Below are 20847 nucleotides of genomic sequence, written 5' to 3' on the forward strand. Positions count from 1 at the left end.
TCTAAATTAAGAAATGATGGAAATTTCTGACACTGGACTAAGGAAGAACATGTGATTTTTAATAAGGACACTTTCACTCAAAATGGACCACAATGCAGTACAGACACATATGATCTGGTTCACAGAGGAGGAAAAGAGGAGCTTTACACAGTTAAACTGCTGCTGGTTTATATACATAACAAACCGACTGTGCTGCATTTGAAATCCAGTTCTATTTGTTCAAGGATAACAAGTGCTGGCTTTATCCTCCTACAGGCTTGCTCCTGGAGAGAATGCGAAATTATGTTTTATTATGCAACAGCCTACTCATGTACTGCAACACACGAGAACAACGCCAGAGATAAAGAAAGATGTGTAGGGAGTGAAAACAAAGCTACAAAGAACGTGTTTAAGAAGAAAATGTGTTTTTTGTGTGATAGATTCAAGATTCGAGGAATTCCATAGGGGACTTACTTGGCTTTAAATCTTTACAAACCTGTATGACTTTATTTTTTATTGTGAAGGAGTTTAGCTGTTTCATTGGAATTGTCAAGCATATATAAAATGTGTAAATTGCGTAGTTTCAAACTGCGTTATTTTGAAAGATAAAAGCATTACATGATTCAACACATGATAGAATGAGAATACACAACTTTACTTTAAAAGCAAATCTATGCCAAACACAGAACATTTAAAAACAAAATACAGAATAGCATACAGAAAGATTTAAACAGAGATGACCTATAGTTGACACGGACCAATCTCTGATCTTATAACGGCTCATTTTCCATCAGTCTTTGCTTTAAAAGAATCCGCCCCCTCTCTCAGTGTTGGGTATCGTCATCATTATTAAGGCTTGTCGTCGATTCCGTCATGACATTGTGATCGATGCTCAGGGTGTTAGTGGTAAATACTTGAATATCATTGGATGGAGAAGGTACCCGTTGGATTGCAAGTGAATTGGGGGCGGAGACACCTGTGGAAAAAAACATGTGTTTAAAAACCTGTTCGGATCACGACGTTTGCGGTCAAGGTAGTTTGCTTGTACTGTCACAAATTTTTAACATTGTTTGCTTTTTAAAAACCACACAAGGTATCAAAGTTTTATGGAATTTATAATATGCTTTATAAGTTTTAGTATTTATATAATATATACGTCTTAATATCCATAATATTCCCAGAAAACTGACTTCATCCTAAAGCCTGAACCAGCCTGATCTCACTGTAATTTGCTTCTTGTTGGTACGCCCGCACGTGTTCTACAGATGGATGGAATGGGTCACAGAGCTTGTTTTGCTCTATAATAGGTAAGTCTGGTGAGGCATGCTGGGATGGCACGCAACAGACGGACTTTCGCTGCCCCACTGATCCACCGGTATTAATAGAAACTGATTCACCCACATACCCCTCACACTCCCAGACAGCAGCTCCGTGGCTGACATATGCACACTCACACACGTGCACGCTATCTGGTTACATCTACTGACGCCATGTGGTCGTTTATGAACACAACATGGGGTCCTCTCTAGAATGATTGAAGTAATGATGTGTTTATCAGATCGCGTGGTCTTACATTCTTGCCTACTGGTGTGCACATGTGCGTAGGATTGAAACCAGTCACCAGTGATGGCTGACTGACCAATGAGTGTGTTTGTGTATATTTGACTGTCAGATTTACCTGTGTTGTGTAGTTTAGTCCTTAGTGACCCATTTGAGCTCACTCCTTGCATTCTGGATCTCAGAGAGGTTGACGGTGGGGCCCGGTAGTTTCACAGCACCAGGCAGGGGCTTTTTCTCCTCTGGAGAAACTGGGGTTGCCTATGAAATGAGCCATAATCGGTGTTATTGTGAGAGATACTGCTGGGTGAAGATCATGGCGAGGAAGAAGGAAAAATGTTTCGAGAAAATTAAATGTGACCTGGACATCTATATGTGTGGCTTATTTCTTTATTTTTAGCAAATGTAGATTTGTGTCTGCGATTCTTCCATCAGACTCTAACCTCTGTTGTTTCTACTGACTCTTCTCGCCTCTTCCCAGGAAGTCCCGCCCCAGGACGGAGAGCCCCCATTGGAATATTGAGGTTAGCCTTTGAGACAGACAAGAAGATGCACCAATGAGACGCTGCCGCCGTTATCACACCCTCACGAAGAAGTGAGCTGAAGTCAACCAATTTGCAAATAGCTCCTGTAACCATGCCTATCTCATCCCCACAGTACCAAAGTTTAGCTCGTGTGATCTTGTGCAATGGCAGAGTGTAGTTGTAGAAACCAAGCCTTTCCACAAAACCTGCTGGACGTGTCTTCCTGCTTGTCTTTCATAAAGAGCAAAGTGCCTGTATGGAAATGAGCTGCGGACGATGTAGATAAACAGGGAGACGACAAGTGATCCCTCTGTGTTTGCGGAGACCGAAACAAAAAGCCCTGTCTGTTTTAGCCAGATCTATGTTAGATGACATCTCCATGGCGTGTGTGTTATGAAACGGAAGCGTTAAAATGTAAATGTGTTTACAAGTTTACAATATAGGAAGCAAAAAGCGAAATGATCTCGCCAGGTGTCTCTTTTTGCTCAGTTTCTCTTAAAGTCCCCTTGAAATCAAAATTGAAGTTTTTTGGCTTTTAGGATAAATATATCAGCCATATGGATATCTCTAAACTAGTGTGATACAAAATTCACATTTAGAACACATAAGCATTCAAAACTCATTCGAAACATTCTCTCACTTCCAGGAAAACAGATCAAAGATTTTTATAATAATAATAAATAACAATATGTTTAATTTATAAAGCGCCTTTTCCAAGCTCATTTATCACATCATTCTGCACTTCAGCTTGTCATCAAATATTTCTGACCAATCAAAAGCTCTAGAATCCAGCGTCCATCCCCGCTATTGGCTGTTTTGAAAGAGCAGGAGCCACTCAATATGTCACGCCCTAACTTCCTGTTTCAGAGGAAATTGTGTCAATGCATAGAACAAAGCTGCAGATTTCAAGGCCCTTCAGTGAGTCTTTAACCATCCAAACATGAAAGAAAGATCTTTTCTTGAAGTTCCATGCACATGTTTTGCCTACACAAGGTCAAACACAAATTTAGTAGGAAAAGCATTTTTACAATTTTGTTATTCAGCAAACCTTGTATGATTCAAATCTGTAAGATTGCTCAGTTTTGCATGTACTGCACTTCATGGTCACTTCAGATCTCCAAATAACTTAACTTGTGTTAACACAAAAATGGTTTATATTTTAGAGAAGAATTCAATGAGACTGCAGGTTAATGTGCAAAAATCCCACTCCAATTGAAACATTAATATTAACATATTTTTGTGACCCTGCCTGTGAAATCCAGGCTAAAGTCTCAATCTAATTATGAGATAATGAGCATTAAAATCTGATTTTAATTATTAATTTCACTATGATTCCAATCTTCGACATGGCCTTACTCAGTATTACAGATATCCAAGTTATATTTTCACAGAATGTTCTTGACAAAACAGTGAATCACAAAAAAAGGGTTTTCAAAGGCAGAGGCGCATTTTAGAAAAACCTAGAAGCACTTGGAAATCCTTTGTCAGGTCGGTTACATTATACTGGTTACCATGCTTAAAACTGCATGTTGTTGATTCGCTTCTGAGTGCTTTTGATTGGTGACCTTTTTTCTGCATTTTCTAAGTGCCGCTTCAGAAGGGTCCCCAAAGTATAAATATAAGCTAAACATCAGACTCTTTTGTGCACAGAACTTTAAAAAAGTGCAAAAGTTGATATCTAAAGAACATAATTATTTTTTGTATTATACATGAGAAAAATGATGCTGCATATCCAAGGGCACTTTTTTATAACTTCTAAAACATAAAATAATAATAATAATCCAACATAAGAGGATTTTTCAAGAAATTCACTCCTTCCGAAAAAGACCCCCAGTACGAAGCAAACAAGCTCAGGCCTCAAATTTTTTTGTTTACCCACTATACTATTTTTCTTATTAGTAAATCATATATTAATGATTATGTTGAACAATTAACTATTAGTTAGGAAGAACACATTTTTGGTTTAATACTTGAGCCATGCTAGTTCATAAAACCCCTGCGTAAAATATTCTTTTTCTCCATTCATCCATTATTCATCTCCATTCATTTTTCTGTTTGTAAAGGCTGCTGGATGTACAGTATTGACCAAGTGCCCCAGTCTCTGCATGCTTCCTTTTCTCTGTGCTCTGATGGATCATCTCACATCCCGCGTGTAAGTTTGGGCCTTTTATTGATTGATCTATACATTGAGAGTTTTTACGAAACGATAAAAGGTGTCTATTTTTGGCTGATGTGTTCGGTGTTTGTAAATTATTCTCTACACCATGTTTCTGAACTGTGGTGAAGCGTTATGAAAACCTGTCTGTCCATGCTTGTTTTCTTCTGTCGATGTAAATTCTCCGCATAGCCAGACATAGAATAACACGGTTGACAGAAAGGAAATGCTTGTTAGAAACTTTGAAAAAGTGTACTAAAGTCTACAAGTCTATTTTTATATACATGTTTCTGTTTGGATAAGAAATGTTTTCTTACCGAAAAGAGTTAAGCTGGAAGCTTGTAACAAATACATCAATAGCATCGTGTATTTCATGTACTGCTCAATGCCTTGTTGTGAGATGTACAATACTGTAATGCCATATGCATTGAAATGTGTTTTTACAGTTATAGCTCAATGTTTAATGTAGAAAACTGGCTTTTCAGATTAAATTATTTAATGTTGACGTGCCTGAATGTGTTTATGAGTGCAAATGCACGACACCGGCTCCAAAAAGCTTCACATACTTATATGACACACTACGCTATTCTTTAAACTAAATATGCATGCATGCATTGTACTCACCTGAAGGGCTTTTACGTTGGTCGATGGCTGTTGAGACATTCTGTGCTGTTATGCCACGTTCCTGCTGTAGAAAAAACAAGGAAAAACTGAATGCATTGATCAGGTGGATACAGTGAGCCTGTGTGAATACGAATATGTGTATGTATGTTACGAAAGGCCCGAACAACAGAGACTGGGAAAAGTAAAGGCCCCCTGTGGCTCTCAGGTGGCCGTGGATAATCTTTCGGTTGCTTAGTGACTCCTGCAGTGAGAAGCAGGTAGTAGCTGTTACCCCTGAATCATTTATGTTAACAGGGAGAGGACACAGCTGGGATAACACACACACATTGTAGTATCTGGAACATGAAATGGAATGTTTAAAAAACTGACAGGGAATTTTGGATAGACATTTGACTGTAGCTCTTATAACTCAAGATGAGAGTTGAGGGAGTTATATGATGTTTAATTCAAAAAACAACTTTGATGTTTCCCTTAAATCTCATTGAGACATACAAAGAAATGAGACTAGGAAGTAATGAGAGCTCTTCAGTTTAATCTTTATCACATTTATAATAAAATCTTAAAGATGTTTGTTTAACATTTTGATTTGGTTATAAATGTTGTGTTAACGTCAGTGTTAAACACTGAAACAGGAAGCTCTTCTGGACCAGCATTGTTTACATCTTTCGAAGTGGTCTATATATTGTGTAGTTTATCTAAAAACTTGATGCGACTAATATATTATATTGTCCTACTGATAAGGACAGAATGAACAATGTGGTCAAAAAGACTTTGTCTCTCTTACATTATTTTAAAGGGGTAAATGTCATTCCGTAACAGCCAAATGCATGAAACATTTTAGAGGGCAAAAGACATAGTCCCATTTCACATAACCCAGTAAATTTTAATGTTGATGAATGGGGACTGTTTTCTAACAATGATGCACAGGTGGAACTTGGTAGACATTAGAGAAGACATTTGCATGTTTGGCAACACAGACCCAACATGGAAATCAAAATGTTTCACCTTCACAATAGGAGGGAAGGATTCTTGAAATTTTCTCATTTTGTGTGTCTGTTTAATAATACATCAAATAATCTAGTGTTTTAATAAACACAGCTGTACACTCTTGTTCTTTACGGTCCAACAAATATATATTTTTAATCATCTTTATATTTAAGAGTGTATGCAGAGCTTTTCTTATGTGTGACTGGGTGGTTGTGGGGGGTTAATGCCTATAATTTGTTTAGAAGTGAACCTTAGCAACCATAACCAGGGATATTGTTTGCACATAAACATTGTTGGTGCATTAAGTGGTGTGGCGTCTCTGTGCTAAATTTATCATTCAAAGAGAGCAGAGGCAGCTGTCCGACACTTGTTTTCTGCACATGGTCGACTCTAAACCACTGCCCCTCTAAAAGTCCCTTGACCCCCAAAATAAAACCACCATATGCACAATGCTTTGGGTACAAATCGGCATTATAGTCGATATCATAAACCTGATTATGATCAACTTAAAACCACGACCAAACTGTCTAATGCAAAGACTAATGTCTAGGTAAGCTGAGATGCAAATATAACCCAGTCTTTAAAGCAAGACAAATCCAATAAAATTTATTAATCCCTCAGAAATCTCCCACAATCCTTCACAAGCATAATCCATTTGCATCACCTGCCCGCAATCACTGGAAACCTTGGAAATTCAAGATCTTTCTAGCTGTCGCACACGTCTTTTATTCAAAGCACACGGAAATGTACAGTATTTGACGCAGCGACGCATGAGGTCTATGAACGTGCCATGTGTCAAGTGGTTATTTAAACAGATTTGTGGAATAAACATAGAGATGACCATAAACATTGGTTATTTTGCAAAACATCAAATGATTCTGCCTTATAGTTTTATGATTACATAGCCTGATGCTCCTGCAATAAAACAAGAGTATAATTTACATATGTAAACACATTCATGCCCTAAGGTTTAGTTCTAAATAACCTTTCCTTGTAGTAACATAGTGTATTGTGTAGACCCAAGTCCAACGAAATCAAGCAGTTCAGTTTATCGTCCTAAAAAGAGAATGAGCCTTTTTACGCTATGGGTTCCCTATGAAATTTACAGTGGGTTTTTGAAATGGCAGTTTTTGATTCATGACCAGGTCTGCGGTTAACATAACGTTACCTCACATTTTGTTTTACGACATGAATTACACAAAATTGCAAGTTAACATGCACATGACTTGCAAACAGTAGCAACATGTTAGCATAAATTAGCTAGAACAAAACACAATAGTATTTTTAAGTACAGTTAACTACAGTGTTTTTACTCTTTTGATTAAACCATCTTATGGCTTACTTATAGTTGTCACTGCATGTTAAAGTGGCATATAAAAATTAATTTTGACAAGAAAAAAGTTGGAAACACCACAACAAAGTCCAGTCATACACGAGTATAACTATCTATATAGACTAATGTTCATTTATAAAAATATTTTTATTCATCGCTAACTGAATTTAGAAAAGCAGATTTTAATCAAGGTCAAAGTTTTAACTGTTCTGATTTTCATTTTTTTTTATTAATCTTGCTTTGCTTAAAGAAAACACAGCCCTTCTCTTATATGAACTGTGACCTTTAATTGTCATAAATACATGCACACATCACACGTGAACACACAAATCCTCCCTCTGCTCTCAAAGGTGCCATACCTGCTGGTGTAACGGTAAGTTGTCGTTTTCCAGAGTAAGATACAGTATAAATGCCGATCTTTCTCTCTCTCCGTCTTCTGGTTCTGTTTTTCTCTTTCTGGACTTCTGGACAATCTTGTGGTTCTGTTCTGGTTCAACGCCTCTCAATCTCTCCAGGCTATGGAGGAGCAGAGGATTCCTTTCATATCTGGGATTTGTTCACACTATAAATAGTAGTGTGATACACAGAGGGGACCTGCTTTCTGTCTACTCTGACCATTCATTGAGGGCCTTGTACATATGCGTGTGTGTATATATGATCCATGCACACTATAGCCGTTTCCAAAACATATGCATAACCCCACGCACAAAAGTGTGACCGCATACATGTACATGGGTACAGTTTTTTAGACTGTATTTAAATTATGAGATTTAAAAATGTTACTGTAGCAATGTTTATACATTTAGATTAGTTTGCGTATATTATATTAAATATACTGTACTTCACTCTATTATGCTTACAATAACATTTTACAAATGTGAATAGAAAAACTAATGAAATAAATGAAAATAATGGCCTGTTTTGGAACCACTGTATTTGCCCTCCAAAAATGTGCGGTTTGTCACTGATGCTTTTGAAACATACGGTACACATGTACAAACAAGCTTTACATTTACATTTATGCATTTGGCAGACGCTTTTATCCAAAGCAACTTACACTGCATTATTCTATACATTTGTTGTTGCATTACCTGATCTGAAATCTGACATTTCACAGCATCAGTTCAAAACTGCAATTCTCAACGCCTTAGCAGCATGCACATATGTAAAATGTGTGCTAACTAGTGCATATATTTAGAAAGCGATAACCTAGATCAAAATGTTCTCCACATGCCTTAGGTTGGAAAAAATAGAGCATTACCCAAACAACACCATCTTGAGCACTTATTCAATTACAGCAACAACAAAGATGGAAGTATACTGTACTCCACGTACCCTGACCTCAGCATGTTCTTACCTGTTCAGCTGCCAGCGTGAGGTCCACACCCCCTCGCTGCTTTCTGTTCTACTATGATGGCCAGTATAAAGCCCCTGTATGTTCTCTTTGAGGTCCTCTTCCACGCAGTCAGAATTACAGAGCGACAATACTTATTAAGATCATGACCTAATTTAGGCTCCAGCATACAGAGCCCAGGGAGTCCTCTGATTGGCCCGCGGTTTGACATGACGACCTGTTCCCATTGGTATTAGCACCACCAATCTAGAGGAGTTTTAAACTGGGCTAATTTTGAGTGTGACGACTGGACATGGATAAACAAACCACAGTAACAGTACATGTTGTCAGTTAAAACAGAGGGTCTTTAAGATTGTTTGGTAGCTTTGCTAAAAAATGAATTTCCCGGTCCAAGCTGGTTCATTCTAGTTTGTGCTAATTTGGTGCTAGTCTACAGTAGCTGGGGGTTCAGCACATTCATGCTGTATGTAGTTGACTAGAGGAGCCTGCTAGGAAAGCTAGTTAAATGTACATTTCAAAATAAACATTTCTGTCATCATTTATTGACATTCATGTCGTTCATAACCTGTATTTGACTCTTTCTTCTGTGGAGCACAAAAGAAGATATTTTGAGAAATGTCTCAGTGGCTTTGTGTGCATACAATGGGGTCAATGTTGTTTGGTTGTTACTATTCTTCAAAATATTTCCTTTTGAGTCTGGCAGAAGAAAGTCATACATATTTGGAATGACAGGTGAGTAAATGATGAAATAATCTTCATTTAGGTGTGAACTGTTTTATTAAGAGGCCTGGTAGATTCATCATCATACCAACTCTTGCAAAAAGTCGATGAAAAAGTAAAAGCTTCAACCCCAAGGATGAATAGAGCGATTATGGACACAACCATATGCATTACACATTCAATATCCCTGTTCAGAGTTCCTAGAAAACCAAGTTTTTAATCCTAAAGTCCTCTCTACTAAATGAATCACGAACAGGGGTAAACATCGAATAACAACATGCGGTGGAGAAAAACATCTGTCCTTACCTGGATGTTAGTGACTCCTCAGTACCGTCACTGTTGAGTGTTGTAGCTGTACTGGAGCTCACAGCTGATGGTGCCGGTGTCCTCTACAAACAGCAGAGCTACAGTATGCAAATACTCACCTGAATGTTCCTCCCTCAAACTGGCATTACATACTTCCTCCTCTAATTGTCAATCACCATATGGTCTATTGACTTTTGTGTTAAACCGAAGACTGTACTATTGGAATCTCCACAAGCAATAGCATATTTTGTACTTCTAAGGAGAAATCTGGGTTCTCTTCAAAATGATCCCTTATGTGTGTAACAATTACATATGCATATCTCATTATAGTGTGACACAAGTCACAGCAAAGCTAAAACAATACAAATATATTGCATTGGGCTGCAACTATCACGGTTCAGAACCCATCATTTGCTCTTATGTGCTTAACATTTATAGCCATGACACTTTTTCCACAGCAGCACTGTATACCTTTCAATGGTGTATCCACACACTGAGCATATTTGTGGTTGATTGCTGTCTTTTGAGTACCAGAACCACTTAGTTTGCAGAAGCCAAATACTGCTAAGAAGGGCATGTTTGCTCAACTGAGAACTGCATTCACACTACTTAAAATTGAAACCATCATAGGCGTTCTAATGGAAAATGAATTAATTAATGGAAACCAATGGTCTCTGTAGGCCTGATAATATGTTTGGTTCTGTTGGTGATGTTATCTGGTGGATGGGACTTCTTTTCCCATCTTGACTTCTTTTCCGTGTCGTGACGTATATCCAAGTGAAACGGCTTCTGAAATTAGAAAAAAGTCTAGTGCGGGGCTTTATTTTGCCCTCCCCTTTTTGATTGGATTGTTGTAATTTAGGCCATTAGGCGAAGGCTAAAAATACCTGGCCATTGGACAGTCAGTATAGTTCTACCTCTTTTTTTGTTGCTTACATCATGTGGTGAAGAGTTGTTGTCGAGAGGGGGAGAGGAGCTTAATGTTTTTGATTAAAGATTACAAGTGGAAATTCATTTAAATCATTTATAATAATCACTGCAACTTTGTGTAAAACACATAGAATTTCCCGTTTGACTTCACGGTGACTTTAATCTTACTGAAATAAGGCACAAAGGACATTTCATAATGGCTTGCAATGGTAAACAGCTGATGGTTCATTTGTAATGGAAATCATTATAGCTTTTTTTGCTATCACAAGGTGCAAGGAAACGAGTGACCCGATGCTGACACCGAATGCAAATGACGTATCACAAGCTGCATTGCGCAATAACGAGGTGCTCGATCGATCGCTCTGTGAGCAACTATATGGTCTGACTCAAGTATACAATCGATTAACAATCTTGCGCTCGCGCTTGCTGAGCACGCATACGCGGAAGCGGCTGTGTTTTGTATGCAGTGTGGTTGTCGCCTCGTGACAATCGGATTTTTCTATTGTTAATTGACCCTGAAGTCGGACGCTGTTGACACGCATGCAGTCCGGTGTGCCATGATTCCCATAGCGGTTGTGGTGTGTGTGATGGGCGGCTGGTGTACCGTTTATCTGACGGACACGGTATTGCGGGTAGGCGGGTCACTTCATTAACGTTACATCCCGTTATGGCTTTAGTTTACAGGCGGGACTACTGTGGCACAGATACATGACACATTACTTGGATTGTTCGGTGTACAGTGTAATGTTGTATACAGTCATACTGTATGACTACAATATTCATTTACACTGGTAACTTATTTTTACAAAATGTTTATATAGAGTGCCATAGCTAGTCTTTTTTTTCTGTAGAATTGTTGTAGTTATTAAGTGGTTTAAGCTAAAGACAAACGTTATGCCAAAATAATATGTTCACAGTATTTGTTATCGAAACATAACTCTATTAGTGACAACCTTACAACCCTGCAGAAAAAAATACTGAACAATTTCCTTATAAACCCTCAGCTGTTTACCATTAAAGCCATTACAATATTCCTTTATGTAGTGTGTTTGGGCCTTATTCCAGTAGGATTTAATGGTGTTCTATTGGTTCTCAACTACCTGTCCTCATCGATGCCCCCATTATAATCTTGAACTGTTTTCCCTGCAGTCGTCCAGTTCATTGAAGAACCGTTATGAATCGTGGTTGTCCTCCAATGGATTCACCCTCTCCCCCTTCCACATCAAATGGCACACGAGCATCTTCAACCGCCTGTTTGCCAGATGTGCTCATCTTAACCCTCACTTTCTCTACATCTGGTATGAGGGTTTATCACTTCTGTTCTCAGATCAGTTTTAATTCTTGTATGTTCAGTAACAGAATTGCTAATTATGATTTTCAAGGTTCTGACATACTATAACCCTTTTGATAATATTTCTTTCATTTCTGCGAGGAGTGAAGGATTCAGGCTATTCTTTTGTTTATTCTGACGTCACGCACCACCATATAAGAAAGTAATTTACTGTTTCCGGGTCCAAACGCTCAATAAGATGCTATAGGCAAACAACCAAATTGCTAATATACACTCATGGCGAGCTGTAAAACTATCGTAAAACCACGATCCTAATCTTTATCTTCGTAACGAAATCCCACATGGCCAGTCAGTGATTCATGTTTAATCATTTATTCAAATATTGATGTCGGAGATTCCGTAAGCCAGGAGACTGTAGTGTATACTGTGAGTTAATAAATGCTCTGCTTAAATATGCGATGTGAGTAAGCAGTGGTCATTAACAGCTGTAGCTGTAGCCCCGCTTGAAATGAATAGATGCTTGAACCCGGGTACGGTATTTCTTACGTCACCACTTAACATCCGAATAATCATTACAATATTCTTACACCGTGGCTGAGTCCGAAATCGCATACTGTGACAGTACGTACTGAATTTGAGTAAGTACCTACCTATCGACCGTCAAAACAGTACGTTCTATATAGTATGAGTGGGCATCCGGAGGGCTGCACGACAATTTATCGCGATACCACGAAATACTATTGTAGTCGAGCTGGCTGCGATATGCAATGTGTCGATATTTTCATGCGTAGCTTGTCCGTGAAGCACGGCTCTGGGATCAGTAGGAAATGCTGCTCGATCTAAAAGCAGTGCGAGTTTGAGTCGCTTATAATGCGCATTTGAAAAAGCAACACCCGTCAAACATGATCATTATAAATATACTTTATTATCATAAAAATACCTGATGAGGCTTGAGTAACAGTGTTAAAAATATGTCCATAGGCATTTCCTAGATTCTAGAACGTGTTATGGTCTTCTTCTGCAGTGCGTATTTGTAGTTTCCGCACGAGAGCGCCCTCTGGCTTTCAGATGCAGCAGCATTTTCCCGTATTTCACTCAAAAGCTGTGCATAAATCACGTGATATTTATCGTCGGTTTATCGTGACGTAACCCCCCACACACGTCGCTCTACTCATTTGTTTCTCTGTCATATCTATTATGCAATATAGGTTGTCATGAACATGCCACAATGGCTGGCATGTTCATCAAAACAAACCCTTCTGTTGAACCCAGAAATATACAGGCATCACGTGTAAAAGATGTGTAAAAATAACTTGTTGCTTACATACTGTTTCAGGTTCAGTGCTGGTATGGTGTTTGGGATTGTGGCGATGTTTGGGTCTGTGTTCTTGCTGAGCAAAACTTTGCTGCAGACTCTGAGTCAAATGATGGCAGATACACCAGTGGGGTCCCATGAGCAGGTCTTGCAAGTTGTGGTGAGTACAAGATGTAAAATATCCTAATTTTGCTTCCTTGACCAATGATTACTGCAGTTAGTTTGATTTTATTTCTATTTTATCATCAGGTGCCTGGTGTGAATCTGCCTGTCAGTCAGCTGGCATATTTCTTCATCGCTATTTTGATCAGTGGAGTCATACACGAGTTTGGCCATGGGGTGGCAGCACTGAGGTAAAATAATGATCTTAAAGATGCAGGTGTAATTTCTCACATTAAAGTCTACTGTGGTGCAAAATGTATGTGGGAAACATTCTTTTGTTTTGTAGTTTGCATGCACGTATGTGTTTGTGTAAGAGAAAGCATGTCTGAGTTTTGGGAAGGGGTCTTCTGTCACCAACTCTAGTCTCACCCCATTTGACTAGTAAAATTCTTTGTTTGTCTGTAAGTCTGAATATTCAGGTTTGTGCTATGATAGTGCTAGTCACACCTAAAAGTGGCGTGTTTTGTCGTAAAAATGTTTGTTTTAGTTTTACATAAAGTGTTAATGTTTATCTGGTTTCATCTCAGGGAACAGGTGAGGTTGAACGGGTTCGGCATGTTTATGTTTGTGGTTTACCCTGGTGCATTTGTGGATCTCTTTACCACCCACCTGAACCTCATCTCTCCAGTCCAGCAGCTGAGAATATTCTGTGCAGGTGAGACTTTTCAAACACAGGTTTTCCATGTCAAAGCAGGCTGTGCACAAGTTTCAAAACATTTCAATTCACCTCCACCAGGTGGCAGCACTCTTTATTGAGAAACCAGTTGTTTTGTTACATAACTACGTAATCTTAAAGAAACAAGTCAGTCAGTTGATTAAACTATTTTAATGAGTAAAATTACAAGCCTATTTAAACCCTTCAATTTAAGTGAGTACCACTCAAAATATATAACATTTCCACCTTACGCATCTTTGTACAGGTGTGTGGCACAACTTCATGCTATGTGTTGCGGCCCTCAGCTTCCTCTTCCTGTTACCTGTCTTCATGTTCCCCTTTTACTATACGGGTGCAGGAGCACTGGTCACTGAGGTGATGGAGGTCAGGACACCCTCAGTCTGTACCACAGGATCACATTTACTACAGTTTCACGATCCGACCCTCTGCTTTGTGTTTGAAATCATGTTTTTGTCTCCAGGGATCTCCCTCGAGTGGACCTCGTGGGCTGTTTTTGGGAGATCTGGTTACTCGGTTGGAGGACTGTACCGTGAGAGGAGTACAGGACTGGCACAACTGTATTCAACATCTCTCCCATAATCCTCAGACGGGTTACTGTGTCCACACTGCCAAGCTTCAGCTGAGCTGGATGGCAGGGAGAGGTACTGAGCTCTGACCTACACAAATGAAGAGATTTAGTTTGGATTCATTTTATGTAAGAGATGATATAATAATCAGCAGGACATTATTGCAGAATTACAGAAATGTTTATATGAATGTGACCAATCACACTCCAGTTTTCCTGGAGCACGATGTATAAGATGTGCAGCATGTTATTTTTAATCATTTTTTATTATTAATATTGATTTTACTCTTCCACACAGCCTACAAGAGACTTGATGGCACTATGGAGTGCTGTGGGAACAACAGCATGTCGGACCTCTGCTTCTCTTACAGTAATAATGTGGAAAGCAAGATGGTAAGATTGGATGCACATGATACACCTGCTTCACACATCTGAACTCTAGTAATGAAATACAAACATCTTCTGGAAAGATAGTTGCATCTAAGAACTATGTAAATTTTTGCTTAAACTTTGGGTTCAAATTCCCAGTTGATTTGATTTTGTTTGAGTTCATGCAAAGCTGGATAGTAATGCTGTAAACTGATATTAGTAGATTTTTTCTCTCATTTTAATATTGGCCCTAAACTCATAATGTCAGCAAACAGTTTGTCAATGACAAATACAGTTCAAGTAAACTATATCAGATAAATTACAGTTTTAAGCCTCTTGTTTGGGGTCTATATGAGGAACACATATACATCGTTATTTTATTCTTATATTTCATGACTTTTCCTAATTACACTTTGTTAAATTGCAAAAAAGCTAGTCCTACATGGGTACAAAAGAGAGATTGCAAATGACATGTTAGTTTTGTTTGTCGTTTTGTTAAGAGGGAACAATTCCCCTTTCTTATTTAAACTATTTTTCCAAATCTTGGCATTTTTGACATTTTAAACTCCCGCTGCTTTCACGCAAGTTCGCCTGCCTGTCGGTCAGAAAAACCATCGAAGCGAGTCGCACATGTCGTACCAACACAGACTGTCAGACAGACTTCATCCCCAGCTTGTGTTTAATCCCGTCTCTGGAGAACCAAACCAGACTGATCCGGGTGAAGCATCCGCCGCAGACTGACATGCTTTTCGTCGGCTACCCTTCGCACCTACAGTACTCAGGTCTGACAGATGGGTATTTGTTTAAAGGTTATCGTTTGACTGATATAAGTTGGACCAGGGAATTTTGGTGTGCAAAATCTTTCAGCTTTTAATGTGGCCTAATGTCGCCTGCATATTAAAGAAATACTTTCTTTGTGCTTTTAGTCAGTCTCACCAACTTTGTTCCTCGTTTGGGTTTTCTCCATCCGGACCTGCCTGTCATGCTGGAGACTTTCTGCAAGTATCCTTTTCACAAAACAATTATTTGCTTCTCTCTGTAGTTGCTCTTTAAACCGTTTTTAGACATTATTTTTGTGGGCTGATGGGTTGTTTTATGCATTCATCCTTAACCCTTTTGTGTATTCAGATATCTGGTATCACTATCTGGGGCTCTGGCAGTAGTAAACGCTGTTCCGTGCTTTGCGCTGGACGGCCAGTGGATACTAACAGCTTTTCTAGATGCCACACTGAGCTCTGTGATCCTAGAGAGGAACAACCGAGAGCTGATCGGCTTCTTTTTTATGCTGGGGGGCAGTGCCCTTCTAGCAGCCAACGTGGCTCTGGGCCTGTGGATGGTCACCGCACGGTAACAGACAGCTGACTCCTCCAATCAGACTGCTTGGAGGAAATGTTGAACTTGAACTGATGGAGCAGTGGACTGGGTGTGTACCTCAACTAGTGAAAATAGCACTTGCCAGTTTTTCACGTCCAGCCAAGAGAGGGCGCCAGAGAGTGCTGCTGTCAATGTGTTCTTAGGTCTAAAGTGCTCGGCTAGAAACAAAGAGTAGGTTTTGAAGCTTTACACTGTGACCTCAGGACAGCACCAGTAGTGGCCTCATAAATACACACACATTGAGCATGTTGTGTTAAAAGTGTCTAGTTTAACATGTAAAATGGCAAATGACGTGTGTCATCATCCATCAAAACATACAGTAGAGGCATTTCTGTATGAAGACACATAGTATGTACTTTAAACTTCAGTTTTTCCACAGCTTAGTTGTCTCTGTATACTCAGAATACTTTGTTAACTTTCCTTCGGATATACAAAATAAAAGCCATATAAAATACTTTATTTACCCCAGCATAGAAGTATGGATATTAAAGCGGCTATGCTTAGTACAAACATCAAAGACAAATTAAAACAAATACAAATTTTAAAACTTTATAAAAACTGGTATTGCCTAAAAGTGAAATCTGCAATGAAAATAGATCACATCTGTAAACGAATCCATTGGATACACAGACTGTACATAGAACCAGTGGAGTACCGCAAATCCGCGAGGCCCCCCCCCCCCCCCCCCCAAGCACGAGATGGGGCCCCTCCCACCAGCAGTGATGTCATGTCAAGCACCTGCTGCTACATATCTGTAGTAATTGCATTTAATGTTATTATTATAAACATTATATAGGTTGTATAATTTTTGTGTCGCCATTTTGAGAGAGGCTGAGTGTAATACTTTTAAGTTGAAAGAAATACCACCAGGAATGCCTTATTTACGTGCAGGCAAACGTGGGCGTGGCTTCATTCCACATTTTTTTATGGTGTGACTCGGAACACATAATTTAATATTGGCAGTGTCGGCGCATATCCCGGTTATTTTCAATAATGATAAAATAAATCATTTTAAAAACGTTTGGAATATGAATTTTGTGAATATTAATTAAAGAAGCATCAAGAGCAGAGGTTAAAGAGATACAGACAACAGTGCCGTATTTACATGTATTGATCAAAAACAAGATAAATGGCTGCTTGCGTCCACCGGCAACGTTGCAATTACATGCAAGGGGACCCGCGGTGTATGTAGATAGAAATAGCTTATTCTAAGGTAATAAAAACATATCGCTTTATTGTGTAAGCCCTTTATACACATCTGAAGACATAGCTATGTATATTATATTGCATTTCTATCGGAGTGCCGCTTCTAAATTGGAAAAGTTACCTTTCTTGTTTTACAGTGTATGTCCCAGAACTTTAATCGTCTCTCATTGTGTTGATTTGGGGGGGCATTTCCTCCCACAAAGGGTGGGTTGACGTGTTTGGGACGTGCCCCCCCCCCCCCCAACGGTAAAAATAGAGGATTGTATGTCTGTGCCATTTCAGAAGGAAGATAATTACACTCGGATGTGGTTGTGGGTGGGGAGACCAGACTCCTCCTCTCTGAACATCACACAGAACGCCTGAAACTGTTTAAATGTGTGTCTGTTCATAGATTGGGGGATGAACTAATTACTGGTTTTAATATACATCCAGAACCGTGTCTGGAAAATGAAACCGGAATTACTGCGCGTTCATTCTTGCCCGTAGCACCTCATTTAGTTTGCGTTTAAGTTTTGTAAGAGTGTTTTGTAAGAACTGATCATTTTTTGTCTTCTATCAACAGTATGATTTAAAGAGCTTTTCAATTTTTTAAGAATGAAGGAAACGTGTTCTGTTGAACTACCAATAAATTCTGATAATTAAACATTATTAGGCAACAGTTTTATAAAATCAAAAAGTCCCTGTGACACATGATTGCTGTTTATTTGTTTTTGGATTTGTGCTTGGCTAAGGCCTCAAAAATGTCATGACGCCAAATCAGTTGTTTTTCTGTCTTTGTAGAGAAAAGAGCTGCTACTACTATAAGAACTTCTGCGTTTTTCTTCTGTAATGCTCTTAAGGGAAGGGTTGGTCTGATGAATTGGTTATGGCTTAACTTCATACGCTGTTTATGGGAAACCACAACTTTCTGGTGGGTATGACCAGTTTTGAACCGTCATGTAAAACTAATGTTGCTTGATAAAACAGGCTGGTGTTGGTATTTATAACTGGATGTTTTTCACAGAAATGTAGCTATAGTATAATCATAGTTTCCACCAAAAATACCATAGTACTATAATTGATAATACTATAAGCCCCCACACACAAAAAAGTGTGATATTGTTGCAATAACTGATATTGTATTGTATATTGTAAATACTTCTTTAAAAGATGGTGTATTTTTCTAATGTATAAATGTCAAATTGTGTTAAATACATACATTTAGTTAATGAAATAGAATACAGTAAGAAATATATCAAATGTTAGATGACAGATTAAAAAGCACTGGTAAATGTCCCACCCTGCTAAAGACTGCTAAATGTTGGTAAGGCATGTGTTTTGTTTGCATAGATGTATATTCCTTTGTTGTCAGTGATTTATAATACGAATTAATGTTTATTTAAAAGTGTAAAAATGCAGAAAGGTTTGTCTATGGGTTAGGTTTAGGGGTAGGGTGAGGGGATAATTAGTACAGCATAAAAATGATGTCTATGGAAAGTCCCCCCAAAAACATTGAAACCCACCGTGTGTGTGCGTGTGTGTGTGTGTGTGTGTGTGTGTGTGTCTCAGACTGTGTATCTCAGTGTAATGACACACTGTCAGGCTGTTTCTCTGTGTACTGTAAACAGTGCACCCGCAGCATGATGTTTAACTCAGGGATGTGTCTCTCATTCTCTTCTCTCATTGGCTGACTCCTTTTTTTTTTACAATCTCCATATGTTCTGTATCTCTGCGTCCTATGCTTCAACTAATGTATGTGTGGCATTCATTCCCTTACCTTTAAATACTGGTTTCGTCTCTAACCATACCATGTTGAGAACGTGAGATCCGCCCTCTCTGTGTACAGTACTTGGTCTTCTTGACCACGGCCTCCTGTGCATAATGAGACACGATGCAATTCCCCACAGAAAATGTCTGTTAAAAGATGCCTTCGCCCCCTCTAAAACCACAATTGCTTTGTGTGTAACTATAACTTTTGGTGAGGTATTTTTTTTCTTGTGAAGCTGCTTTAGAATGATTTCTATTGTAAAAATGTTACGCAAATTGCAATGTTACATTTGAATTGAGTCAACATTGAAACCTATTGAAATATTTCAGCAAATGGTGAAAACAGGATATGGGAAAGCCCTCTGAAGGAATTCCGGTCAATAGTTATTACTCAAACAGTTTGGCTTGTTATCATAACTAAAGATTGTACCAGAAAAAACCTGACATGGGGGGTTATCAGCTGTCAGGATGAGATACTAGATGCTTTCAGGAAGTCTTTTCTTCAAGTTCTGTCAAGGGACTTATTAATGTCTGTATGAAACCGGTTTATAAGTCTGTCTGGAAAATGAGGTGAAATACTTGTCTTCCTTTTCCCTTTAACCCCCCACACGCACAGGCTTGTGTTGAACTCTCTTATGAGGACACTTCATACAAACGTTCATAAATGAGAAGGGAACAACGCTTTTTTCAAGATTAAAATAAGCAGACACACTCTGCAGGGCACAAACAGAGATTTTTTATGATTATATGTTGATTATGTTTTAATGGGAGTGACACGACAGTTAGTTGTAGTCTTCCAGTTTTTGTGAAGAGAGTTGTCATGGTTTACATAATTCATTACTAAAAAAAAGTGGTCGATGTGTTGTATGCTAAAGGCAATTGCTGCAACCCATTCTGTTGTTTGTAATGACGATCATTCTTACAGAAATGCAAGGGGGATGTATGGGCGTAACGGGTCTTTTATACAATATGTGTAAGGTTTGAGTCATAAAGTTGTTTAAATCATCCTTTTGGCGATAGGATTACTGTTACAGAGGAACTACTGGTTATGTGTCGACGCTATAATTCCAATATTTTTCTCTCTTTCTGGTATCCAGGCAAGAATTATTTGCTGTCTATTTTTACATGTTAATGTTTTCAATTGGCAAGATTGGGCTTTAGTTCAACATGCTAAATGTTCACTTTGGCAAACGTCTTATAAACATCCTGAATTCCCCCAGTGACCACAGACACGAAACGCAACACGCCAGCAAAATGACAAGGTCAGATTATCCTATTTACACTTTATGATTGGTGTTCACTTCAACTGCTAAACTGTGAATCTTCTACACCTTGACATTTCTGACTCAAGATTGTATTCTATAGTGATGCATTTCTTAAACTATTAGACTTTTTTGTGTCAAGTTTGAAGATTTTCCACACATCATTCGTAGTGAGCAAGTCTGCCAAGTTAGAATAAAACCCACCACATAAGTTTAAAAATACATTTGACATAACCCTGCAAGTTTTCTGAAACTGTAAACCCTTAACATACATATTAAAGGGACAGTTCACAAAAAATGAAACTTCCGCCATCATTTGCTCAGCCTCAAGTTGATTCAAACCTATATACATTTTATTGTTCCACTGAACACAAAAGAAGATATTTGGAAGAATGTTTGTTACTGAATAGTT

At 38.6% G+C, this 20847-nt stretch overlaps 2 protein-coding genes across 16 annotated transcripts in view; one reads left to right on the forward strand and one right to left on the reverse strand.

The window, feature by feature from the left end:
• The window catches only part of cnksr2a (connector enhancer of kinase suppressor of Ras 2a), an 85342-nt gene extending 68481 nt beyond the window's left edge, over nucleotides 1-16861 (forward strand). For all 15 annotated transcript variants that reach the window (XM_057322914.1, XM_057322918.1, XM_057322917.1 and 12 more), the window contains 10 exons: nucleotides 11619-11767; nucleotides 13097-13235; nucleotides 13325-13428; nucleotides 13765-13892; nucleotides 14158-14276; nucleotides 14374-14554; nucleotides 14777-14871; nucleotides 15434-15629; nucleotides 15774-15849; nucleotides 15976-16861. In XM_057322914.1, the coding sequence (XP_057178897.1) occupies nucleotides 11619-11767; nucleotides 13097-13235; nucleotides 13325-13428; nucleotides 13765-13892; nucleotides 14158-14276; nucleotides 14374-14554; nucleotides 14777-14871; nucleotides 15434-15629; nucleotides 15774-15849; nucleotides 15976-16198 (1410 nt within the window). In that variant the 3' untranslated portion in view covers nucleotides 16199-16861. The remainder of the gene's footprint in view (nucleotides 1-11618; nucleotides 11768-13096; nucleotides 13236-13324; nucleotides 13429-13764; nucleotides 13893-14157; nucleotides 14277-14373; nucleotides 14555-14776; nucleotides 14872-15433; nucleotides 15630-15773; nucleotides 15850-15975) is intronic.
• Nucleotides 58-8613, reverse strand: smpx (small muscle protein X-linked). Its single transcript, XM_057322934.1, has 6 exons — nucleotides 8517-8613; nucleotides 7519-7675; nucleotides 4840-4903; nucleotides 1980-2066; nucleotides 1658-1797; nucleotides 58-955 (listed from the first exon to the last, which is right to left on the reverse strand). Exons 3-5 carry the CDS (start codon nucleotides 4876-4878, stop codon nucleotides 1672-1674), a joined length of 252 nt encoding a protein of 83 aa, XP_057178917.1. The 5' UTR covers nucleotides 4879-4903; nucleotides 7519-7675; nucleotides 8517-8613; the 3' UTR covers nucleotides 58-955; nucleotides 1658-1671.
• Nucleotides 16862-20847: the final 3986 nt, after the last annotated feature.

This window comes from Triplophysa rosa, linkage group LG23 (genome assembly GCF_024868665.1).
Source record: "Triplophysa rosa linkage group LG23, Trosa_1v2, whole genome shotgun sequence".
Taxonomy (NCBI): Eukaryota; Metazoa; Chordata; class Actinopteri; order Cypriniformes; family Nemacheilidae; genus Triplophysa; species Triplophysa rosa.

Coding starts and splice junctions, on each gene's coding strand:
- smpx (XM_057322934.1), bottom strand. CDS start 4,878: ATGTCTCAACAGCCATCGACCAACGTAAAAGCCCTTCAG. Junction 2,067..4,839: donor CCAACGTAAAAGCCCTTCAG/GTGAGTACAATG, acceptor TCTGTCTCAAAG/GCTAACCTCAATATTCCAAT. Junction 1,798..1,979: donor AGTCAGTAGAAACAACAGAG/GTTAGAGTCTGA, acceptor CTCATTTCATAG/GCAACCCCAGTTTCTCCAGA.